The sequence below is a fragment of the Toxotes jaculatrix genome, chromosome 19 (assembly GCF_017976425.1).
Source record: "Toxotes jaculatrix isolate fToxJac2 chromosome 19, fToxJac2.pri, whole genome shotgun sequence".
NCBI classification, from domain to species: Eukaryota; Metazoa; Chordata; class Actinopteri; family Toxotidae; genus Toxotes; species Toxotes jaculatrix.
This window is the reverse complement of record NC_054412.1, coordinates 2607158-2632827: the sequence shown is the minus strand read 5'-3', so window position 1 is coordinate 2632827 and position 25670 is coordinate 2607158. Positions and strand designations below refer to the sequence as shown.

The 25670-nt window shown below is 43.0% G+C and overlaps 2 protein-coding genes and 1 non-coding gene across 4 annotated transcripts in view; 1 reads left to right on the top strand and 2 right to left on the bottom strand.

Moving 5' to 3' along the window:
* The window catches only part of ift172 (intraflagellar transport 172), a 30711-nt gene extending 23941 nt beyond the window's left edge, over nucleotides 1-6770 (bottom strand). The window contains exons 1-14 of the mRNA XM_041064925.1: nucleotides 6647-6770; nucleotides 5678-5821; nucleotides 5107-5219; nucleotides 4974-5013; nucleotides 4625-4690; nucleotides 4439-4518; nucleotides 4189-4276; nucleotides 3786-4000; nucleotides 3386-3509; nucleotides 3076-3171; nucleotides 2111-2272; nucleotides 1685-1738; nucleotides 1336-1439; nucleotides 585-670 (exon numbers count right to left, since the gene is read on the bottom strand). Of these exons, the coding sequence (XP_040920859.1) occupies nucleotides 585-670; nucleotides 1336-1439; nucleotides 1685-1738; nucleotides 2111-2272; nucleotides 3076-3171; nucleotides 3386-3509; nucleotides 3786-4000; nucleotides 4189-4276; nucleotides 4439-4518; nucleotides 4625-4690; nucleotides 4974-5013; nucleotides 5107-5219; nucleotides 5678-5821; nucleotides 6647-6685 (1411 nt within the window). The 5' untranslated portion in view covers nucleotides 6686-6770. The remainder of the gene's footprint in view (nucleotides 1-584; nucleotides 671-1335; nucleotides 1440-1684; nucleotides 1739-2110; nucleotides 2273-3075; nucleotides 3172-3385; nucleotides 3510-3785; nucleotides 4001-4188; nucleotides 4277-4438; nucleotides 4519-4624; nucleotides 4691-4973; nucleotides 5014-5106; nucleotides 5220-5677; nucleotides 5822-6646) is intronic.
* A 456-nt stretch (nucleotides 6771-7226) lies between these two features.
* Nucleotides 7227-7298, bottom strand: trnaa-ugc. The gene has a single exon. It is a non-coding gene; the product is annotated as a tRNA-Ala (tRNA).
* Nucleotides 7299-8042: 744 nt separating this feature from the next.
* cad (carbamoyl-phosphate synthetase 2, aspartate transcarbamylase, and dihydroorotase) lies at nucleotides 8043-25448 on the top strand. Of its 2 annotated transcripts, none has more exons than XM_041064344.1 (44): nucleotides 8043-8425; nucleotides 9189-9328; nucleotides 9491-9620; nucleotides 9934-10076; nucleotides 10261-10402; nucleotides 10723-10894; nucleotides 11693-11878; nucleotides 12000-12109; nucleotides 12427-12569; nucleotides 12748-12879; nucleotides 13018-13251; nucleotides 13354-13575; nucleotides 13822-14010; nucleotides 14174-14298; nucleotides 14493-14626; nucleotides 14924-15036; nucleotides 15276-15440; nucleotides 15527-15612; nucleotides 15851-16097; nucleotides 16413-16511; nucleotides 16686-16910; nucleotides 17043-17225; nucleotides 17357-17575; nucleotides 17834-18001; nucleotides 18114-18296; nucleotides 18587-18691; nucleotides 18803-19048; nucleotides 19197-19278; nucleotides 19783-19949; nucleotides 20069-20233; nucleotides 20426-20557; nucleotides 20731-20932; nucleotides 21033-21223; nucleotides 21350-21490; nucleotides 21739-21828; nucleotides 21965-22106; nucleotides 22374-22567; nucleotides 22683-22757; nucleotides 22925-23137; nucleotides 23255-23380; nucleotides 23514-23669; nucleotides 23827-23928; nucleotides 24060-24154; nucleotides 24508-25448. In XM_041064344.1, the coding sequence occupies exons 1-44, from the start codon at nucleotides 8335-8337 to the stop codon at nucleotides 24605-24607; spliced, it is 6705 nt and encodes a 2234-aa protein (XP_040920278.1). In that variant the 5' UTR covers nucleotides 8043-8334; the 3' UTR covers nucleotides 24608-25448. The 2 variants fall into 2 exon arrangements, with proteins under 2 accessions (XP_040920278.1, XP_040920277.1); XM_041064343.1 differs by having other exon boundaries at nucleotides 21739-21837.
* Nucleotides 25449-25670: the final 222 nt, after the last annotated feature.

The window sequence follows — 25670 nt, the reverse complement described above, 5'->3', positions numbered from 1 at the left end:
GCCAGTCATTCTATAATTATCCATGATTCTATTAGGCAGAGTGAGCAGTTTCTCTACTTTCAAAACTTACCTGCACTGTCAATCAATGTGATATTATTCTGCTGATATGTGGGGCCAATACTGTCTTTTTAATTAAAATGGAATACGGTCCACTCAGTGAGGCCCACTTGGATGGAAATGATACAGTTTAATTGATTATACACTCCGATTAGTGTAGCTGTGGCAGTTTAGGGGTTTAATATTATGGTTAACAATCACAGCCAAAGGCTTGATCTTTGTGAAAACTACCTCTCTGGCTCAACTTCTGCCTAAAAAAAGAAAAACATAATAATGGCAGCATCATCAGCATCTAACAATGCTCAGAAGTCCTATCTCGACTAACAAAAACTGCAGACTGAAACTGTTCTCCAATCACAGACGTTTCACAGCCGCACAGCGCAAAATGAGCACGTTAAATCTGAAAAAGTTGACAGTGTTGTTGGTCAGAACTTTTCTCAGTCAGGTACTGAAAATACTTCAGTACCTGACTCAGATCAAGTGAGCAGTGACTGCTGTGTGCAGTTACTTTTCCACTGAATACCCACCAACAGCAATGGTCTTTATGTCAATCAGATAAGCGAGCTTCTTGTTGTCTTCGACTCCTCTCTGCTTCCTCTCATTCAGTCGCACACTAGACGCACAGAAACACACACATACACACTTTTAGTAAATCATTAAAAACCACTGGTTCGGGAGTTCAACACTGATTAAATACCTTTGTATTAAATCCAGCATCAGCTCAGCATAATTGGCTTCAGCTGTTCATCATATGCGGTACACCAGGGTACACCTGGTCATGATGTTGTCATGTTGCAGTGGCAGCCAGAGGCGAGGAGCAGTCAGAGCATCCTGAAACCTGCTCGCCTCAACAGCAGTTGACCATTAGTCAGTTACCAAGGGACCGTCAGTGCTGACACTTCTGACAGGTCTGAATACATTAACATGGATGTGCGTCTCACTGACTCCTCTACAGCTTTGCTGTAATGATACCTGGGATTTCTGCACAGCTCAATACAGCCATCTAGTGGACGGAACTGGAAACACATACTGTGCTTGATAATTAATTAATAATTAAAATCAATTTAAACAATATTCATCTTACTTTTCATTTATGTATTAAATTTTTTCCTACATCTAACACAGTTTCCTTCCAGTCATCTTAAAGCTGAAAATGGAAATTTGCCTTGGACTACTGTCAGGAAGATAATAATAGGTAGAGCCTGCTTGAACAACTCCAAATGAATATCTACATATACATGTTTTTACAATGTCAAAATAATGTGTAACTGGACCTACCTAATGAGATGAGGGTTCATGAATTCAGTCCTGACTGAGCCCAGGATCTCATTGTTACTATACTCCACCAGACTCAGCTCCCCAGCATTAAAAATCATGCACACCTGAAAACAAAATGTATTAAAATAAACCACAGTGGTATACAGCTGAACAGGGGCAGTGGTACGGGACCCATTACCCAGAAGGTCTGAGACTTTGAAAGGGCCTGAAGCGTTTACCTCTTTGGGTGAGGTCGCCAGGTTCAGTTAAAATACAGGCCTTTTTGTACACATTGGCAAATATTGTCTTGTTGTAAATTTCATTGAAAAACAGACTCACAGCAGCTTTTTACAAATCTGTGTGTACTTACTGTTTCATTCTCAAAGAAGAACTTTTCATTTCCCCCAGAGCCGGGCCACGGCACCTGAAAGAGAGGAGGCAGAATTTTGTTTCAAATGTTACAGCAACACTCACTGCAAAAGACACAACACAACACATGATATAACAGGACAGATGGTGCCATTCAAAGTAATAAAGAATGACTGTTTTCAGCGGAATACCCACAAAAAAACAGTGAAATCTGTGTATTATTCTGAGAACGTGGCTTTTTACAAATGTAATTTTCAAATGCTTTGGGCACCACATTTGAAATTGCATCCGTCTCCACTGAATCAGGTTGGAGGCAGAAATCTTGGAGGTGATATTTCAAACCCTGAAACCATCTACCTGGCCAGCTACCACTAGAGTTAGTTATAAATTACGTGTTTTTTTGGGGGGAATTCGGGTGAAGTCCTACCTCACTCAGTTTATTTGTCAGCAGGTCTCCCAGCAGAAGAGTGTCGGAGGTGTGAGCGACCAGGTAGCGATCTTTTCCCATGATCTTAACTTCTTCTATCTCATAACCATAGTAGGACTTCAGGACCACCCGTGTTCCTGTAGAGAGGTTCCTCACTATCACCTAGAAGAGACAGGGCATAGTATATAAACCATATTCTTAATACCTAATTTACACATTGCAGATACACACATGGATTCTCCTGTCCCTTTTAACACCTGTATGTTAACTCAGTCTGGTAGAAAATCAGCTATAACATCCAACAGATTCAATCAAGACAGCAAAACTTTAAGAAAGAAAACATTGCTTATGAACTCTTGACTGGGAAATGTAATTATGCTTTTCCTACTGTCTCTTTAATTGCTTAAATTAATTTCTCTGCCACAATCTCATCAATTTTAATTTATATCTTTTTTTTCTACGCAGTGACATTATCTCATATTTTAATTAAACTTAATTGAGGTTTTTTTTTTTTTTTGCTAATCAGAAAATCCAACGTTGCGTTTTGAATGAAAAATAGTCCTCCTGACCACATTTATGCATCAGTTCTATTTCCATATTTACCTAACTGTCTTACATAGAATCCAAAACAGAATATGAAACAATTTCATTGTAATTGTTTGGTCAGTCCTTTAATTTGAACCCTTCTCTGATCCATGGAATCCATCAATTAATTAAAAAAATCAGAAGATACTGCAGCTAAACAAAAAGCTGGATGATTGTTTCCAGAAGCTTAATTTCTTCTGTCCCTTTCTTAATTATGAAATTCAGATACTGGTCTGTTTTTGCACTTGAATTAATTAAATCCAAATTATTGGTGTTGCACAATCAACTGGGTTATTTTCAACTTCATATCATCTGTTAATTGGCAAGAGGCTGAAATATCTTATTTGGTCTTTTGTTCTCTCTTGGCTGACTGTTTTCACCTGGCTCAGGCCAACATAGGTCATCTCAAACTTGTTCTTGTAGATGGCCCTTCGAAGGCAGCAATCAAATAGTTCCACTCCTCCACACAGCGTTCCCTGTTAACACACACACACACACACACACACACACACACACACACACACACACACACACACACACACACACACACACACACACACAGGATTTTGATGCCATAGTAAGCTGTTATATAAGAGTAACATCTAAAACCAGAGTAAAAGGCATACTAGCAGGAGGTTGGAGTTAAGGTTACACTATGGATTAACATGATGTGACAGAGAAAATATTTACAGCACAGAGGCGTGATCCGTCTTTCTTCCAGGCCAAGCTGGTGATGGTGTAGAGGTTGGGAATCTCTTTAGGTTTGGCCTCATCCCACACACCTCTCCTTGGAGCCCAGTTAAAAACCCGCAACCTGTGAAACATTAGGCAAAACTGAGTGCTGAAGAATAAAAGCTTTAACTATTGGCCTTACTCATGTTAAGATAGCATCCTTCAGACAACAGATATTTGTCAACATTGGCATTTTGTTCCAGTTTTTATAACATTTAGTGTATATTGGTTAATTCTGCAATAAATATGGAACTGCATCATTTCATATTTCATATCTGAGGTGGAAAACCCACAATGCAAATATGAGTCTCATATACTGTAACTGTGATAGAGGTTAGAGTATAAATCACACACTGACCGATCATAGCTGCCGAACACGACAGACTGACCGCTGGGGCTGGTGGCAGCCACAGTGAACTCCTTCTCTGTCCGGTCGAGGGTGTAGTCGAAGGTCTGCAGGATGCGGCCCTCTCTGCTGTAGGCCACCACCTTCTTGTCACAGCCGCCCACCATGACGCTGTTTGCACCCCATGCCAGGGCATAGGGTGGGCACGGGTGCATCAACAGCTTACCCTTTGTTAGGGTGTGTTAGTGTGTCAGTGTGTGTGTGTTTTATGGCACAGAGGAGAAAAAAAACACATCAAAAATGTTGCAGCAACATTTTCCACATTGATTAATGCAAAATGTGTCTACATGAGGAATATTTGATAAGATCTAATTAATTATGTTTTCATTAATGATTTAAACTGGAAGATAGGTACCTGAGACTCCCCTGAGCCTTCATCGTCAAAGAAGTAACGCACAACTGTCCCATCAGCATGGCCTGACAGGATGCCTTTACCGGAAACACTGACGTAGAACAGAGGTTTTACAAATTACATTCAATGGCTGTACCACAAAAGAAAAAAGTAACTATTATATAGAATAATTAGTTGAATGAGCAACTGGCTTGGCATTTTGAGAACAGAACAGCCAGCTGGTCGTGGTTATGAATATGTATTATGTATTTACTTGGATGCCAGTGAAACAACATAGGACTCGGTGCCGTAGATGGTTGAGGACTTGTTTGTCTGAGTGTTGGCAAGACGAACCTATAAAAAGAGTCAGAAAATGAAAAATGTTATGTAACATGTAACGTGTAAATTACCGTGATGTTTTCTGTTTCTGAAAAGTAGTGAAGCTGTGTTACTGACTTACCTTGCCATCAACTAATCCATAAACAATTGCATGTTCTGCAGGCCAGAGCAGGCAAGTCACAGCACTCTGCAATGCAGGGAATAAAATAACATGATCAGGGCACTGACCACAGATAGATTTTCTAAGAAATAAAAAACTTTAACGTCAAAATTGTAAGCAAATAACTCAACAAAAAATGTTAGAGCCCCACGATTTCCAAAGCATAATGTTACAACACTAAATGGCCAACCCTAAACTATAAAATGACAAACTCTCAACTGTGATTTTCTTTTTTCTACTTTGATAAGTTACAGCCTCTTTAAGCATGTTCTTCACCGGCTAAACAAAATGTCTATGCATGTTTACTTACTGTCTGAACAAATTTGTTGCAAATGGATTTCTTGTCCCCCCTAGGAGAGAAGACAATGAAGGTGAAAGTTTGTTTGTTTGCATGCACTGACATACATTTAAAAAATCATGTTTAATAAACCAAAGGAAATTACCATTCTTCTCCGATTCTGTAGACAAAGATGATGTTGTCAGACTGGCCGATTGCGATTTTGGTGGAGTCCGGTGAAAACGCCATGTCCTTGACAACATAGCTTTGTTTTCCGTACTGACAAAAGATTACATGTGAATATTATTATTACACAAACAGAACTGACCCTAACCCACAGAAAACTGGTGAAGGAGTCATAATAAAGTTATTTCAGGGCAGAAAAGCCTTGATCAATTTAGTTGATTTAAATGAGTTCAGATTAAGCACACTACCTCAATGATCAGTGTTGTATTTATCAGTGCTTGCATTTTTGTTGTAAATTAAGCCACAAGAGGCTTTCCATAACTGTGGGGCTTTTATGGAAAATGCCTCAATAGAAATATATGAGCATATCTGTGTGGACAACCTAAATAAAATTTAAAAATTCAGAATAAACATATCAATCACATCAGAGGCGTACAGATCCTATTTTACTCAAAGGTTGATTTCCACAATACATATCACTCTAACACCATATCACTTTATGATTCACATGTAATTCTACAGGTGTTTCAGTGGCTGTCCTAATGTCTCACCTTGGAGTCCACGGGCTTGGTGGAGAACTTGTCTCTCCTCTCTCCCTGCTCATCATAGAGCAGCACCACCCTGTCAACAGTGCATACAGCGAACCTGGTGTTGTTCGGTGCCCAGGCCATGCATGCCACTTTGGCAGCACCCTCCTATGAAGGCAGAGAAGACAGTCAGAAGTGCCAACTGACCCATGACAATTATGGATTACTAAACAGCGGCACAAGGGGTCAGGGGCATCCAGGGCCAGAGCCTCTCTTTCTAGTAAAACAAAATGACTACAAACAGACAACAAAACCACAAAGAAACACAGAACAACGACAAAGACGCGCAAAACGACCACAAAGAACCACCTTGAAAATAACGAGACTCCAAATGACCACAAAAAGATGCACAATGACTACAAAGAAACACAAGTCTACCACAAAGATACATAACATAACTAATAACAAAAGGATAAGTGAATCAATTTGTGCCCAGGGGCCCATTGGTTCATAATCTCTCCGTGGCCGACGCAGATCCCACATGTCAGTTATGACAGTGGCTCACGTCAAACGCCATGGAAGATTTAACGGTTTTAACTGTTACGGTTGATGAAATTCGTCGTGATACAACGACTGCCGAACATAAGTTTTGCCCATGTCCAAATTATCAAAACGGTGCATTTAGTAAGACTATTATTTAGTCTTAGTTTGAAATGTAGTATTTAGTTAGCTAATTTGGTACTTTTTTAAACCGAGTAGTGCCCCACAGTTGCTAGCGAGCAAAGTGAGGTAACTGTAGAAATCTGCATTGATTACCATTTAAACGTGGATCAGTAAAATCACTTAAATGCCGAACTGACAAGAGTAAATTTGTATTTCGTTTCAGCTTTCGACTCATGTTATTTAAGATCATTAACGTTAGACAGTCACACTTTTTAACTGACGTTGCTCTCAAGCATCAGCTAGCGTTAGCTAACTTGTCACTGGACTTACCTGGGCGGTTAACAGTGTCTTTAGATGCTTCAGTTGCATTTTCGGAAGTCTTCAGGAAGCTCGTACGAGGAAGAATGTTATTTTGGCTGCGGAGCTCTTACATTTTGGTCATTTTGAGGACCAGTTCCAAGCTAGCAACTAGCAGGGAGGACATCTTTGTAGTAAACATAACTGTGATCTCCTTAGTTACCGCTTGAGACTTGAGATATGGTGTGTTTAAAACCGTGGGAAATATCAGGTTCCCTCACCATACTGTCTATTGCTTTGTTTTGTTTCACATATTTTAGCCAGACAAGTTGTAATACGGCCGTCATAGACAAAGCGTTAATATATGTGTATATATATCCAAGATCTGCGTATGAGCAAAATCTGCAGATACAGTCTTTATAAGGTTCCGTGTCTCCAAACCTATGATGTGTCTCAGGCTTAGCGACATGTAGGCTATAAAAACAATCACCAAACTACAGTGTTACACCTTTTTTTTTAAATCTATTTACATTCTACGGTCAGAAAACGGAAGGCACATTGTGTACCCATTAGCATAACCATTCGCTTTTTATTCCTGGCAAGAAGAAAAGAGTGGAGATGCCGGGGATTGAACCCGGGGCCTCATACATGCAAAGCATGCGCTCTACCACTGAGCTACATCCCCAGCCATACATGTGCATCACAACATAGACCTTTTATCGCTTACACCCCTACATGTGTTTGTGATTCAATCAGATGTTGTAAGATAAGATTTTGGCATTTCTGTGCACAAGTTTCTTTGCGGCATCGAACTGAAAGATGGGTGAAGATGAACATCAACATCACCCATCTCGGTGTGGTATCGACCAAATTTTGCCCCTGGACATTTCAGTTTGCGGTTTGATAATCTGTCCAGTAGCTGCAAGGGGAAGTCCAGCTGTTGAGAGGCTGCTGCAGGTACGTCTACCATCACCTCTCCGGCGTGATGACTTCACGGTGACGCAAAAATGCAGTAAGTTAAGGGATTGTACCGGAAATCGCAGACTCTAACTTCAAAATAAAGGCCAACACGTTGGCCAATGTACAAGGCATCTCGTAATTTTGTGTCTCATTGTAGTAATTCTGTGTCTCTTGGGAATTTTTTGTGTCTTTGTACTTGTTTAGTGCCTCTCTGTGATCATTGTATATGTTTCTTTAGTCTAGTGTCTTTTTGTTGTTTTGCTTCTCTCTTTTGTCATCCTGTGCATGTTTGTGTCCCTGACTCTTTGGGCACTTTCATCCTTGGGCACATCCAATCATTTACTGGTTCAATTGCCCCTCGTGTGTGCACAGTGTGGCTTTTATTATGAAGTATCTCAAAGGAAACGCGCCGTGTCACTGCGTCAAATTTACCGGCCCAGCTCGCAGGCCGTCTTCCACACTGCTGGCGGCGTGTGGAACACTTTGCCCCCGTCTTCTCGTTCGTCTTTCCCGCAAAGTATTTCACCAAAATCGCTTTTTCGTTTTATTGTTGCCTAGTTTACACCGGAGTCGTCAAGTCGCTGGCAGACCGCGCTCGGCGTCAAATCTGTGTTCGCCGGTAGTTTTATTTTTCGTCTCATCTGCATCTTTTGCCCTCGCGGCGTGAGTTTCACGTGGAAGACCGGAGCTCATCATCGATCGAAAACATTCCTCAGCTCTCCGGTAAACGTCGTTAGCATTAGCTGTCTGTGGAAAAAAAAATGGCAAACATGGCAACCTTGATACTGGAAGACGGGGCGACGTTCAGGGGTCGCCTCTTTGGTGCAAATGTGTCAGTGTCGGGAGAAGTTGGTAAGTACTTTAAAGTTTTCGCAGATTTATCACTGCGCTTTATTTCAGCTCAAACAAATCCACGTGTAAGCAGTTAACTTTAGATCAGAGTTGTTGTTTTATGTATTTGTTTTGGCCGTTTGAATGTCCGTTACCTTAATATGCCACGATGCTCAGGGATCTGAATTGTAAAGCGCCAAACCCCGATAACCTGCCCTTCCCCTCTCCACATAGGTACGTGTCACCAAACTGTATTCAAACTCCTGTCAGTTAAAGATTGCGTTAGCTAACGTTGTCATTTGGTATGCGTCTATACGCCACATGGCATTTGACATCCTCTTCTAAACCCCGTGTGCACATGAAACATCACGCAACATGTAATCTTAGTATCATTACAACTCTGCTTGCGACCTCATCACCTGTGGTTTGTTTTGGCAAAGGAATGTGTGTAAGAGGGTATGGCAAGGGAACAACTTTTTTTAAAGTTGAACTGTTGCAATAAATGCCGCGTGGTGGAGGAATGCCGACTCAAAGATTAGGCAATACTGGTTTTGTTCACTGCCAAACATTCCTCTATGTTGCGTGCACTTGTGCCGATGAGTAAAATTGTATTAAAGTGACGGGATTTTCAGCGTAGTTTGGTGGAACAAACGAAACGCAAAATACTCTGGTGTTTAAATGTATGTTTCATGCAGAGTAGTACTCCAAAAGCTTTGTGGCCAGGCATGAATGTGGCGGACATGTATGTGTGGATCATGCACTGATGAATATTTTGTGTGCCCAGTGTTTCAGACAGGTATGGTGGGCTACCCCGAGGCTCTCACTGACCCATCCTACCGCTGCCAGCTGCTGACCCTCACTTATCCCTTGGTTGGCAACTATGGGGTGCCAAAGGATGAGGAGGGGGAGTTTGGACTGAGCAAGGTGAGCAGCTATTTTAGGTTTTAGTCAAATTCAGTTAAATCTCAAGGTCACAGGTGATTCGCAGACTTGTGTTGGGGATGTTGATGAGCAGTAGAGGGCTAAATAAAAGAAATGGAAAAAGGCTCTCACCAACATGTGTTTACTTGTTGTCATCTTGCTCAGTGGTTTGAGTCGTCCAAGGTCCACGCTGCTGCTCTGATTATTGGAGAGCTGTCAGAAAGTCCCAGCCACTGGAGTTCAGTCAAATCACTGGATCAGTGGCTCAAAGAGCAAGGCGTTCCTGGATTACAAGGTCAGAAAATGTACATTTAAAGAGGTAATAAAGTTTGTTTAAAAACTATATATAGATAAGATAGATGAGGAAGTGGTGTGGAAACGTAGGTGTGACAACTTTCCCAACAGAAAAAATACATACTTTACAGACTATTTAATATCAAAAATAAATGTGGATAAGTGTTTGGTTTATAACTCCACTGGCATCTGATTTATGAAGTGATGTACAAAACACTCAGATACCTGTACAAAAGCTTTGAGTTTAAACAGTTATGTGTTACTCCAACAACAACTTTTGGTTTTTGTTGGGGCATATTTTCCATGCACTCCAGGCGTTGACACCCGCCGTCTGACCAAAAAGATCAGAGAGAAGGGTACCATGCTGGGGAAGCTGGTGGTGGATGGGACTCCTGAGGACAGTATTCCTTTTGATAACCCTGACCAGAGGAACTTGGTCCAGGAGGTCTCCATGAAGGTAACCCAACCACATTACAATATAGTTACTGACTCACAACAGGAAACAAAGTCTCTACTAATAGAGAAGGTGGATGAAACCCTTTCAAATTAAAAACCCAGAACTTGTGACAAGCCCTGCACAATTTTTTTAATTCTTTGCCATTTCTCTGTCTTCTGTTTCCATTTCCTTTGACTGTGTTCAGGAGCCCAGAGTGTTCAACCCCAGTGGTAGTCTGCGAATCACAGCGGTGGACTGCGGCATCAAGTACAACCAGATCCGCTGCCTTGCTGAGAGGGGAGCCTGTGTAACTGTCGTACCCTGGGACCATCCATTGGACAGTACAGGTCAGTAACACTCTGCTATTGTTACTCATGTATTAGATTTTGATGTGTTATATCCAGTGTTAGACATGAACCACTAAGTCTGTTCATTGAGGAGCTAAACATATTCTAGCACTTGCACATACCAATATTAGCAGTTAATGGCTGACCCACTCTTATCATCTGAGCTACAGCCACCCCATCAGCTGGGTGGAGGGAATTTCTCTTTCTGAAAGTTCAGCGTGGCAAACACTTACGGATCAGAGAATTTTGGCACATGTCGACAGCCTTTTATCAGTGGGAGCAGAGGCATTACTCGTATTGTTTTTTTTTTCCTTGTCTAGATTTTGATGGTTTGTTCATCAGTAACGGCCCCGGGGATCCTCAGCTCTGTCAGGCCACCATCAACAACGTGAAGAAGGTGGTCTGCGTGGATCGCCCAAAGCCAGTTTTCGGTATCTGCCTTGGACACCAGTTGCTCTCTTTGGTCATTGGAGCAAAGACCTACAAGATGAAGTCAGTAACTCCATTAACATTAAAACACTTGCATACACCAAAAGATCATTTAAATTCACAAGGATTAGAAACACTCTTAAGGCTCTGAATTTTTTTCTGAAATCACAGTTTTTTATCACAGTCTGCTGCAACTGTGCACTTTCCTCAGTTTGTAATCAGTGTGATTAGTCAATAAACCTTTAAACAAGCATTGGATTTAAATTGGAGCATTTTAGCAGCCTGTACTCATGTCTGGAAGATCTTTTGGAACAGTACAAAGACCGAAATGTTCCCCCAGTGACCTGAGCCAGGGAACCTCTTCAAAACTCTCTTGCAGTCTCTAGAAACACAGGCATTCACCCCCACACACTTTCTTTGGGAGAGTTGTGATGTGAAATGCAGATTTTTGCTGTTCTCAGCAGTCTGGGCTCCTCTGTATGAGCACCGGAGTGTTGGACTGACCAGCCGTGTTATGACAAAGACTAGACAAACAATCCAACACACAAGACAGGGCGGTCAGCTCCTCACTGTGAAACTCCTCGGGGGTTAGAGAGTTTTTGTTCCCCTGAGACTCCACTGATGGTTTATCAGGCTCTGTTTGAAGGTCAGGATGGGCAGGGAATGTTCCCATTAGCCTGCTGGAATTTTGTGACACTTGGACAGACAACACGGTTGTGGGAGTGAAATTCAAATTAAAGATAGTTCACAGGGCTTCCCTTTAGGGCTGTAGGATAAGTGCAAATTAATGTTCTAGATGACACTGAATGCTTTTCACCAAAGAGATCCAATCATTTTTTTTGCTTTTACTTTGTTATTCAGGTACGGTAACCGTGGCCACAACCAGCCGTGCATCCACAAGGGAACAGATCGCTGCTTCATCACCAGTCAAAACCACGGGTTTGCTGTCGACCCCAGGACCCTGCCAAAAGACTGGGACGTTCTCTTTACCAATGCCAATGATCACACCAACGAGGGCATCGTACACAACACACAACCTGTGTTCAGGTAATGTGCTTAGAAACACTGGGTGATGGGATGATACACACCAGAGATGCCAGACTTTAGTTGGTCAGATGGCTCGTTGGTGAATGAGAGGTGATTAAATCCTTGTGATGGCTTTTTCCAGTGTTCAGTTCCACCCGGAGCACATGGCCGGCCCCACAGATCTGGTCAGCTTGTTTGATGTCTTCCTTGAAACCGTGAGAGACCATAAGGAGGGCAGCGCTACAAAATCAGGTAAAAACAATTTCAGTGTTTTTTAAGTGCATTTTTTATTCCCGTATTTCAGCTTCATATGTAAAACAGATTATTTCTCAGACACGTTCTTTCTATCTGTAGGTTAAAGTATGCCTTGATTGTGTTTGGGCTTCCTTAGAGAAGACAGTGTTATGTATACCTGGCTTGTTATCTTGTTAAAATCAATGCATTTGTTGTTGTGTAGTTTTTGTGTTCAGTATTGTTTTGTACTTTACTTGTACAAAAGACATGTGTTACAGTAATTCTATGAACAGGGAACACAACAAAGTGAAAACATTAAAATGTGATTTTTCCAGTGAAGCAGCGTCTCATGGATCACCTCACCTTCCCGGGTTCCCTGAAGCCTGAAGAGGTATGCCGACCCAGGAAGGTCCTCATCCTGGGCTCTGGAGGACTGTCCATCGGCCAAGCTGGAGAGTTTGACTACTCCGGCTCCCAGGTCTGTAGTTAAGCTGTTCTGATAGTGCTAGAGTTATAGAGATAAAATCTATAAAATGGATAGAAAAGTCCAAAAATTTGCATTCTACTGTTTCTGTCCTAAATGTAATGAACATTTTGAAGACTTGAAGCCCACTTGGTTAGTATTCCAACTGATACTATTTTGTTTTGTTTTCCAGGCTATTAAGGCTCTGAAGGAAGAGAACATCCAGACTGTGCTGATCAACCCTAACATCGCCACTGTCCAGACTTCCAAAGGCCTGGCTGACAAAGTCTACTTCCTGCCCATCACTCCGGATTATGTCACTCAGGTACGAATTATCAGCAGTAGAAAATGTGACCTCAGATTTCATCTTACAAAATGCCAGATTTTTGGTTTGGGGTTGTTTAGGCAATATCTGCATGTGGTATGAAAGCAACATGTCTTTCTCTTCATTTCATTGCCACAGGTAATAAAAAATGAACGTCCGGACGGTGTTCTGCTGACCTTCGGTGGTCAGACCGCTCTGAACTGTGGCGTGGAGCTGACGAAGCTTGGTGTCCTGGAGAAGTATAAAGTAAAGGTTCTGGGAACACCGGTGGCCTCCATCGAGATGACTGAGGACAGGAAGATCTTTGTGGAGAAAATGGAAGAGATCAATGAGCATGTTGCTCCTAGTGAAGCAGCACTGTCTGTGGAGCAGGTGAGGAGACATGACAACATGAAACAAGCAACCCAGATTCTTTATCCCAATTCCACCAAAACATGGCTTCCGTTTTGTTTTTTGTTTTTTTGCCTTTCTTAGGCAGTGGCTGCTGCAGAACGTTTAGGCTACCCCGTCCTGGTTCGTTCAGCATTCGCTCTCGGTGGTCTGGGATCCGGATTTGCCAACAACAAAGAGGAGTTAACCGCTCTGGTGACGTCAGCCTTTGCACACACCTCCCAGGTACTGGTGGACAAATCCCTGAAAGGCTGGAAGGAGATCGAGTACGAGGTGGTCCGCGACGCCTATGATAACTGTGTCACTGTGAGTAAAGAAGACATACGTGTTATTAAGTGTAATGAAACATTCACAGGTGATGTCTGCATGGAGGTCGATTTCTAAATCAGAATTATGAGTAAGCTGAACAAGTTCCAGATTTAGAGTCATGAAATTTTATCATATCTAACAGTGAAAAGTATCACCAGGTCATTGTTCCTTGTATGTGGATAGTATGATTACCACTTGGTCTTAGCCTAGATTGTTATATAATAGTAGTTTCGTCTTGTTTAGGTGTGTAATATGGAGAATATTGACCCTCTGGGCATCCATACTGGGGAGTCCATCGTGGTGGCGCCCAGTCAGACGCTGAATGATCGCGAGTACAACATGCTAAGGAACACAGCCATCAAAGTCATCAGGCACCTTGGCATCGTGGGAGAGTGTAACATCCAGTACGCTCTCAACCCCGAATCTGAACAGGTACACACGTGAAGATATGCACACAATAGTTTGAAAACACAAAGAAATTGGTCTTTGTGGTCCATAAACACATACACACAGGCAAGTTCCCACAAGGACAGAAGCAAACACACACACACACACGCAGAGTTTTCTACAACCTGTGTATGTGATGTTTGTGCAGTACTACATCATCGAGGTGAATGCCCGTCTGTCGCGGAGTTCGGCCCTGGCCAGTAAGGCGACAGGTTATCCTCTGGCCTACGTAGCAGCTAAACTTGGCCTGGGGATCCCGCTGCCACAACTCAAGTACGTCATCATAGATCGTCAGTGTCTTTAGCTGCGAGTGTTGAAGTTTAGTGTTGGTTTGGAATTATTTTGTTGAATAAAAATGTTGTTACTGAAAGACCAATTAAGCTAAAGTTTGTTTTTGTCTGTGGTGTTTTCTTTTTAACACTCACTCATCTGGGGATTCAGTAGTGAAAATTCTGTATTTTCTGCAGGAACTCTGTTACCAACTCGACAACAGCAAACTTTGAGCCCAGTTTGGACTACTGTGTGGTGAAGGTGCCTCGCTGGGATCTCAGCAAGTTCCTCAGGGTTTCCACCAAGATCGGCAGCTCGATGAAGAGTGTTGGTAAGAGCTGGTTCTTTAATCGTGTGCTTTTAGAAATGAGTTTTTGACAAGATCTTGCCTGATATTATAAGACTGCAGTAACGATGGCAACTAGAAGGTCTTCACCAACACATGGGAATGAGTGAGTCTGTCAGTGAGTCACAAGCTAGTTCACAATCTGTGTCTTACATATCGAAAGGACAGCTCACAGAAACAACACAGAGGCTGGGCAGTGAATACACAGTGCCTCAGCTCTATCAGCTGTGTTATGTAATGTATCTGATATTATGTTCAGTGCTTGAATACTTTCCTCGACAGGTGAGGTGATGGCTATTGGCCGAAGCTTTGAGGAGGCCTTCCAAAAAGCTCTGAGGATGGTGGATGAGAACTGTGTTGGCTTTGACCACACTATCAAACCCGTCTCTGAACAGGTAAACAAAAAATAAATAAATAAAAATAATCACTTTGTATTTCTCCTCAGTTTTCTGTTTTGGTTGTTTGTACTGTCAGGCTGATAATAGCTGGTAATGATACAGTTTATGATGGACTGAGATATAGATATGAATGTCGTCATAAAAAATATATTTGCTGTTACTATCTAGTTCTGAAAGTTATTTATCTCACTCAGAGCGCTAAATCATTCCTTGCTCTTGCCCTTTCTGCTCACCAGGAGTTGCAGACTCCCACAGACAAGCGTATCTTTGTGTTGGCGGCGGCGCTCAGAGCCGGCTACACGGTGGACCAGCTGTACGAGCTCACAAAGATCGACCGCTGGTTCCTGCACAAGATGAAGAACATCGCTGACCACGAGCGAGTGCTGGAAACCTACAACCAGGTGAGACCAATAAAAGGTAAACACCTTGGAAAAGAAGCAGTTTTCTTCTCTGTGACATTTTGCATCAACCTCGCCCTTTCTACCAGGATGAGAGCACCATGCCTCCAGAGGTGATGCGAAAGGCCAAGCAGCTGGGCTTCTCAGACAAGCAGATAGCACTGGCTGTACAGAGGTGGGTTGGAAAGTCAATACAGACTTTGGCACACATGATAAAATCAAATTTAAGCCAGAAGTAGCAGTCGTTTGGTATCAGAAACTGTGAAGTCTTCTCCTGTAAAGGAGTAATGTCTCCTGATCAGGCAGCTGAAACGCTGATTTTTTTCCTGAACTTTATTTCATCCTGGTTTTTTTTTTTTCTGGACTGTTATAATTTTGCCATCAATCAGCAAATCTTTTTTTTTCTTTCACAGCACTGAGCTGGCAGTGAGAAAGCTGCGTCACGATTGGTCCATCCTACCTGTAGTGAAGCAGATCGACACGGTGGCGGCTGAATGGCCCGCCCACACAAACTACCTGTACCTGACCTACCACGGTACAGAAAACGACCTGAGCTTCAGCGATCAGCACGTCATGGTGATCGGCTCCGGTGTGTACCGCATCGGCAGCAGCGTGGAGTTTGACTGGTGCGCAGTGGGGTGCATCACAGAGCTCAGGAAGGTAAGTCCAACATGATCTCATTCTTTAGTGGAACTGTGAACATTAGTGACTGAAATAACACTGAGGGGTAGTAACTGTTGTTTCCTGAAGTTATATGTGTATCAGCTGCAGAGAGAATGTTTTATCACACTGGTTGGTTTGTGATCAGTTTTTAATAAAGAAAAATGAAAATATCATTTGATTTACTTATCATGACCAGTTCGGTTTGTAAGTTTCTATGTGATTGATTATGTGATTTTTTTTTTTTTTTTCACTTTGAAGCCAAACCAAATACTCCAAAATTAATATTTAAACATGTTGCCCCGTTTATTGCAGATGGGTTATAAGACCATCATGGTGAACTACAACCCTGAGACGGTCAGCACAGACTACGACATGTGTGACCGCCTCTACTTTGATGAAATCTCCTTTGAGGTAAACCTCTTCCACTTTACTGCTCCGTGTCTTCTTTTAAACGTTCAGGTTTATACTTGAGAAACAGGATGTCAGATAGATTGTGTCAGATAAGAAATAACTTTTCAGGTGTTTGTGATTTTGTCTTACCCCCATGTAGTTTGTGGATGTATAAGTGTCTTGTACATATTCCAGGTGGTGATGGACATCTATGAGAGGGAAAACCCAGAGGGAGTGATCCTGTCTATGGGAGGTCAGCTGCCCAACAACATCGCCATGTCGCTGCACCGTCAGCAATGTCGCATCTTGGGAACGTCACCAGAGTTTATTGACTGTGCTGAGAACCGGTTCAAGTTTTCCCGAATGCTGGACACCATTAGCATCAGCCAGCCACAGTGGAAGGAGCTCTCTGACACTGAGGTACAGCGGACTGGGTTTATATCAGAATAGACATGACAAAATATCTCAAATCCCAAGACAAGGGGACAAGTCTGTGCTTTGAAAAGATGTTTCCCAGTTTTCACATCTTTCCCATTTCCTCTTTTTCTCCAGTCTGCTGTGAAGTTTTGTGAGACAGTGGGATACCCCTGCCTCGTTCGTCCCTCCTACGTTCTCAGCGGAGCAGCCATGAACGTGGCCTACAGTGACAGCGACCTCGAGAAATACCTGAGTAATGCTGTAGCTGTGTCCAAGGAACATCCTGTTGTCATCTCCAAATTCATACAGGAGGCCAAGGTTTGAGAATAAAAAAGACCCATAGTGGTTGAATATGAGCTCTAAGATCAGATCAGAATCATTTATTGTGGTTAAAAGCTTTAACAGCAGAAGAAGTTAAATATGTCTGGTACTGTTTTTGCATTTTCCAGGAGATAGACGTGGACGCCGTGGCTTGTGACGGGGTCGTGATGGCCATTGCGGTGTCTGAACACGTGGAGAACGCTGGCGTTCACTCCGGCGATGCCACACTGGTGACGCCACCTCAGGATCTCAATCAGAAGACCATCGAAAGGATCAAGATGATCGTCCACGCCATCGGCCAGGAGCTGCAGGTCACTGGACCCTTCAACCTGCAGCTGATCGCCAAGGTGAGAGACATTCTGCAGTGTGAATGTTGATATAACTCACCCCCTGAGTTTTAGAAACTGGTTGTTGGTGTGAAAAATGTTTTGAGTTATATGTGAATCACTGAATAAACACTGGTAGTAGGTATATTTTCCTTATCATTAATTGTTTTCATTAAACTGGTCTGTTTGCAGCTGAGTTAAAAAAAAAAACAATCAAACAATGGAGCATAAAGATCAGACTGTTACCTGCATCACAATAACATACTGTTTCTGTAACAGGATGACCAACTGAAGGTGATCGAGTGCAACGTCCGAGTGTCTCGCTCCTTCCCCTTCATATCCAAGACCCTTGGTGTAGACCTTGTTGCCCTGGCAACGCAGGCCATTATGGGGGAGGACGTAGAGCCTGTGGGCCTAATGAGAGGAAAGGGGATTGTAGGGGTGAAGGTAACTAAGCCGACTTTAATCATGACTCGTTTTCGCAAGAATACAAGATCGAATCATTACAGCCCGCTCTGTGTCATGGCCTCCTCCTAACCCTGTGTCGCATGTACTAAAGGTTCCTCAGTTTTCATTCTCTCGGCTGGCTGGAGCTGACGTGGTGCTCGGGGTGGAGATGACCAGTACTGGAGAGGTCGCCTGTTTTGGGGAGAACAGATATGAGGCTTATCTCAAAGCCATGCTCTCTACAGGCTTCAAGATCCCCAAGAAGAACATCCTGCTCTCCATTGGCAGCTATAAGGTAAATGTATGATGTGACATTACACACCTGCTGAGATGTCTGCTATAAAAATACGGATACACTGATGAATTTCTCAAAGCTGAAAGCTTGTAATTTGGCAGATGTGAAGATTGTGATCCAGTTGGAAGCTGACAGGATGATTTTTTTACTTTGTGTCAGCGGCATATTGACATATATAGTAGCTCTACATATAACTTTATTTGCAGGTGTTACCAGAAAATATGACTTTATTCAGATAAAGTCAAATGCACTAGCTGTAATAAACTTAATATGATTTTTTTTCTTTGTAGAACAAGAGTGAGCTGCTGCCCACCGTGCAGGCTCTGGAGTCTCTGGGTTATGACCTGTACGCCAGTTTGGGTACTGCTGATTTCTACACCGAACACGGAGTCAAGGTAATGGAAAATATGCTTCTCACTCACCAGCTGAAACATAATGATCTCAAAGCATCAAAAAGTGCCTTTTCTTGTGTCTCTGACCCCTGTTGTCTAACTCCTCCTCTCCAGGTGACAGCAGTCGATTGGCCATTTGAGGAGGAGGACAGCGAATGTCCCACTAAGGAGAAACAACGCAGCATCATGAACTACCTGGAAGAAAACCACTTTGACCTGGTCATCAACCTCTCCATGAGGAACAGTGGAGGTCGTAGGCTCTCCTCCTTTGTCACCAAAGGCTACAGGACAAGACGCATGGCCATCGACTACTCTGTCCCGCTCATCATTGATATCAAGTGCACTAAGCTCTTTGTTCAGGTAAGTTGTCTTGTTTTTTTTTTAATGATCTTAAAATGGACAACTTCGATTAAACAAATCCCTTAAAAATGTGATTTTTGTTCTGCAAAACTCACAGTAGCGTATTTCAAAAACTTCAGTATAAGTAAAATACCCTGATGTGTTTCAGGCTCTGCGTCAGATCGGTAGGACTCCACCAGTGAAAACTCACATTGACAGCATGACATCCCAGACACTGGTCCGTCTCCCTGGTGAGTCACTGCAACAAGCAGGAGAAACTTTTTGTTGGTTGATGTGTGATAAAAGCTCTGATCATTTGTCTGCAGCTGCAAAATGTTAACAGACTATTTATTTTTTCTTTTGGTATTGTCTTCTAAAACGTCAGGTCATGTGTCACAGGGTAACTAATTAGACAGCACTGCAAAAATAGATGAAACGATGTTGTTAAAAAGATGTTGCCATTGACCCCAACAACTGGTGCAGCTTGTCACCTTTGAGGATTGTTTTTGAGACATTTAGTTCTTCTGTCTTTCAAAATAAAGCTGTGCCTGATTGGGACCATTTGAAGGGCAATAGTCAAATTCTCATCACTGCCAGACTAAACTATTGTGGGGAAAAAAAGTTACACTGGTGTGAAACAAAACAGTTACTGCAAAAAGCTATGGCATCTGCAGAATTTTTGTGTGAAAAAAAAAAGAACTTACTCTCTGGTGAAACATAATCAGTAAAATATTTGTTTGGGGATTGATTTTCAGGCCTGATCGACGTCCATGTTCATCTACGGGAGCCCGGTGCCACACATAAGGAGGACTTCTCCTCTGGTACAGCAGCTGCTCTGGCAGGAGGGGTGACCATGGTGTGTGCGATGCCCAACACCTCCCCGGCCATCACAGATCCCAGTACTCTGGCTCTGGTGCAGAAGGTGCTCCCAGAATTTAAATGTGTTGTTACATCTGAAGAATGTTAATGTGATACCTGAATATACCTTGTTTTGAATTTGTCTCCAACAATAGTACATTTTATGTTGTGTTGTATCATCAGCTGGCCAAAGCAGGCTGTAGGTGTGACTACGCCCTGTATGTGGGCGCCGCTTCGGACAATGCCGCCGTCCTCCCGTCCATCGCTAGCCAAGCTGCCGGCCTGAAGATGTACCTGAACGACACCTACTCCACCCTCAAGATGGACAATGTCTCTCTGTGGATGGAAGTAGGATGAGTCACTGAACCGACTTTATCATAACACACACACATATATATATATATATATAAAAAGTATATGTTAGTGGCCAGTATAGGAGCTTCCTAAGACACTTTACCTGCTTCTACATTAAGAACAGCTGGAAGTTTGTCTTAGTTTCCCACCCTGTGGACTAACCCAACTGTATGGTTCTGCTTAAAGCACTTTGAGAATTGGCCCAAGCAGATGCCCATTGTAGCTCACGCCGAGAAGCAGACGGTAGCCGCAATCCTGATGGTGGCTCAGCTCTACCAGCGACCAGTACACATCTGCCACGTGGCCAAGAAGGAGGAGGTAAACGACTGTTTTCTGTTGTGTTTTGGTTTTAGTTTTGCGTTTGTTTCTTGAACTCCATTTAAGTTTATGGTCTGAAAATTCTTATTTATTTAAAACGTGTTCCTTTCTGCTGCTCTGCTGATCTAGTTTCTCCACGAGGATCATTGTATTTTTTAATCTGTTCCTTTCAGATCCTGATCATCCGTGCTGCCAAGCAGAAGGGCATCCAGGTCACATGCGAGGTGGCACCTCATCACCTCTTCCTGTGTGAGGAAAATGTGTCTGAGATCGGCGATGGACGAGCACAGGTCCGACCAATGCTGGGAACCCGTGAGGACATGGAGGCGCTCTGGGAAAACCTGGACATTATCGACTGCTTTGCCACAGACCACGGTGAGTAGTCGCTCATTCTGTTTCAGTCACTATCCACAGAAACCAGTCTGGATCTGGTATTTATGCATTTGATAATGTTATGTTTATTATTCTTTGTTAGCTCCTCACTCTGTCGAGGAGAAGAACAGTGAGCGTCCTCCTCCTGGTTACCCCGGCCTGGAAACGATGCTGCCCCTGCTGCTGACCTCCGTCAGTGATGGACGTCTGACTCTGGATGATATTGTCAGACGTCTTTATGACAACCCACGCAAGATCTTCAACCTGCCTGTCCAGGAAAACACCTACGTCGAGGTACACACAGCCATTACTTTGTCTTGGTTTTGTGTTCTTCTGCCGTGTGTGTTCTTCATACAGAGGCAGACAAACAATGCTCAGACTTGGATTCTGGTCACTTGAGAAGCTGCTCTTTGCTTACAGGTGGACTTGGAGCAGGAGTGGGTTATTCCTCAGGCCATGCAGTTCACTAAGTCCAAGTGGACACCTTTCCAAGGACTGAAGGTGAAGGGTAAAGTCCGCCGTGTGGTTCTACGAGGAGAGGTGGCCTACATCGATGGGCAGGTCAGTAGTCGTGCACACACACAGTTTCATTTGTTGTAGTCTCTCTTTGTGGGGCTCCATCTATCAGGGATTTAACTTTTATCATACTTTTATTACTGGAATTTCTCTCTTAATTTCTTCATTTACTACTACGGTCGTCTAAACACACAAGTTTAACACTGATGCACATTTTTAAGTTTTCTGTAAACTGTTGGTGGAAAAACTGTTGTCTTACAAAAGCTCTCTCTCTCCCTCTCTCACGCTCTCAGGTGTTGGTACCTCCAGGTTATGGTGAAGATGTGAAGACATGGCCCACTGCTTCCATTCACCCTCCTGAGCCTCTTAAAGAAAGTCCTATGGTATTAAAAGTGAATACAATAATATTACAACAGATATCCTACATTAGTCTTAAGGCCCAGACTGTACTTGAAACCACTGGATGTTTTTAATGCGATGTCCTAAGACATTGCATTAACTCTATTTCCTGTGGTTCAGACCCCGGAGCACACTCGCCCCACTCCTCCTCGTGAAGGCCTGGTTCGAACCCGAGCACCAAGCCCTCGGCGCTCCGCAGGAGAGGGACGCTATCTGCTGCCACCCCGCATCCACCGCGCCTCTGATCCTGGACTACCACCAGGTACTGCAACTCCCATAATGCTGTGGGACATCCACTACACAATCATGCCATTGGGTATACATGTAGTGAGTAAACAACAGTTGTGATTGGACTTTGTTTGTCTTATGTATAACAGTCACAAATGAAAACGTTTTCTAAAATCAGTGTATCATTAGAGACTTGACATATTTATTGCGGAATGATTTTTGCTATGAAGTGCTTACGCTAAGTTTTTTGTATTTAACTGATAGAAGTAATTTGTGCACTGTGTCATTCTGCCTACCGTAGAGATGGTCATGCTCCCACCAGCCGGGGCTGGTGACGGTTATAGCCACCCTCCTCCTCTGTCCAGGCTGCTGTCCCCTCAGTCAGGACCGGGTCAGACTTCTGCTGGACAGGTGTCCCACTTCCAGACATCTCCCTTTCTGCACCCACTGATTGGCCAGCACATCCTGTCCGTCAGGCAGTTCAGCAAAGAACAGGTGCCCACAGATCAGATGACACAAAAGTCCCTGAGTTGTTTTCATTTACAAGATAAGAAAATATTGTCTGATTTGTGAGATGTTTTTCAGTTTGTGTGTTTTCTCTTTGTTTCAGATCTCACATCTTTTCAATGTTGCCCACACTTTGCGTTTGATGGTTCAGAAGGAGCGAAGCCTGGAAATCCTGAAGGTAGGAACAGAACTGCAGACTAACCCCCGCATGTCAAGATACCAAACCATGAATCGAAGCAACAACATCTTTGTTTATTGAGAAGGAAGTGAGTTTACTCCTGTGACCATGTGTTGGACTTCTGCACACACAACTCAATAGGTAGCTTTTTATTTCTTACTGTCCAGGGTAAGGTGATGGCATCTATGTTCTACGAGGTCAGCACTCGCACCAGCAGCTCCTTCGCCGCGGCCATGCAGCGTCTGGGCGGCTCAGTCGTCCACTTCAGTGAATCCACCTCGTCCACACAGAAAGGAGAATCGCTGGCCGACTCTGTTCAGACCATGAGCTGCTACGCTGATGTTCTTGTGCTCCGACACCCAACGCCTGGAGCTGTGGAGGTGGGTATCGTGACTTTAAGCTAGCTTAGCTTCAGGGACATTCTCTTGTTCACAGCAGTCATGAGGATTTTCAGTGTTGTTGTCTCCATGTGACTCATCTCACTCTGTGGCATTCAGAGTGCATCTCGTCATTGCCGTAAGCCTGTGATCAACGCCGGAGACGGTGTGGGGGAGCATCCAACCCAGGCCCTGCTGGACGTGTTCACCATCAGGGAGGAACTGGGGACGGTCAACGGCATGACGGTGAGGGACAAAAAGGACGAGTGTGGACCAACAAACTTTCCTGTCGATTCAAATCCTCATCTTTTAGTCCCTAGAAAACTGGAACAGAGCTGTGTGTGTGTTATAACTCGTGTTTTCTTGTGTTGTCTGTCAGATAACCATGGTTGGAGATCTCAAACATGGCCGCACAGTTCATTCCCTCGCCAAACTGCTGACGCAGTACCGCATCACCCTGCGCTATGTGGCTCCCAAAAACCTGCACATGCCAGCAGAGATCATCAGCTATGTGGCCTCAAAGGGCATCAAACAGGTGGAGGCTCAGTACAATCAGACACGTTTGTGTTTCACTGAAGGTTTAAACATCTTCACATGCAAACATTCTAATGTGTTCCTGGAAGATGATATGAGTTTGACAAATATATCGTCATCCCAGATTAAAAGGATTATGTATTTTTACCTGTTTGCAGGAGGAGTTTGAGAGTATCGAAGAAGCTCTGCCCGAGACCGACGTCCTCTACATGACGAGGATCCAGAAGGAGAGGTTTGCCTCTGAGGAGGAGTACAAAGCTGTAAGTGAACTCATTTTCATCTCATCAACTGCCAACTGCCTTTATTTTGTGTTTCTGGATTAGGGTAGGCACCGCGATGCTTTTATGAATCTTTTATCCAATTGGCTGTGTCACTGCTGTTTTTCTCTCAGTGTTTTGGTCAGTTCATCCTCACTCCTCACATCATGACTGTGGCCAAAAAGAAGATGGTAGTGATGCATCCGCTGCCCAGAGTCAATGAAATCAGGTAAGGACCTACTCAGAATCAGATGATTCAAAACAATATTCGACTTAACCCCTGAATTTTCCAGTTCAGATCTTATTTGTCAGTTTGGGGTTTATCGTTACATTCGGAGGGTGTTTTGGGAGCTATAAGACAATTTCATGTAAATATAGTGATATTTGATCTGGTTACATTTTTGCAAGCAACTGTTCCAGTGCAAATTTCAGGTGTCGTCCGTTTGAAAAATACTTTTATAATTGTCTGAATTACTTCACTGTTGATTTAGATAGTATATTATTTTAGACTTGTTAATTTCTCACATGAAGAGCTGAAAGACTTTGTCACATCCCTTTGTGCTTTCCTCTCTTTTCTCGTAGCGTGGAGGTGGACACAGACCCAAGAGCAGCATATTTCCGTCAGGCGGAGAACGGCATGTACATCCGAATGGCCCTGCTGGCCACCGTACTGGGCAGATAAATCCATGTGCTGCCTGTTTTGTAGCAAAAATGGTTAAAGTGTTAGAGTAACAATAAGTGTTAGACACGGTACCTTCATGTTCTTTCCTCACATAACACATTCTTCAGTCAAACACAGCCTAGTCCTTAAAGGGGTGTTAGTCGACTTTAATATAAAACACAACATAACTGAATCTGTTGTAACATGATGAAGCTTTTCACTAATTACACACATCACTCTTTGTTTGTTCATCCACATATCCACTGCAAAATTACTGTAATTCATAACAACCAGCAGGTGTTTTAATGTCTACAAACACATTTCCATAAAACTTCTTCTTGACCAGTTGTTTTTGGGACCAGCGAGAATCTTTTGTTTGTTTGTTCGTGATGGTAAACAGACCATCTGTATCTGTGCATCAGTTAACCAACTAGAGGAGCAGGGGGAGGCTGCATGGAGGTGAAATGGAGGTGGGCATTGAAACCTTAATATGTGATATTAGTGAAATAAATATGTTGGTAGCTGGGTAAAAGACTTAACTGTAGGTAACTTTAAAAGGGACCAGTTAGGAAGTTAAAAGGGAGAAATTAGAAAACAGCCAGTAGCTTGGTTTATAGAGGTTACTCTGTTGGGACCAATAATGGTGATGATGAAAAGTCTGTTGTCTTCTGTAATGTTCCTGTTCTTGAATGTGTAGCATTAACTGAAAGTGGAAACGCACAAATGTTCTCCAGCCACTGCCGGGGGGCAGGGATGACCTGTCATAGATTTGTTATACTGTAAATCAAATTGGGAATTGATGTCAGCAACTTGTTGGTGAATGACTTTGTATTATGTGGAGCAATAAATAATAAAAGAACAATTTTCCCATTTGTAGTTTGTTGTTAATATCCGTCAGGTGAGGCAACATGCCACCTAATGCTGTCATAAATGGTAAGATGGTATAACATGACTTAGAGGTAAGTAGTTCATGCCTGATGAGGTCGACATGAAATGTTCATTTATAATCATGGGAAGTATTTGTCTGTTATGCGCTGTAATAGAAATATTGTCAGTACATTGTGAGCAACAACGTTTAAATGCA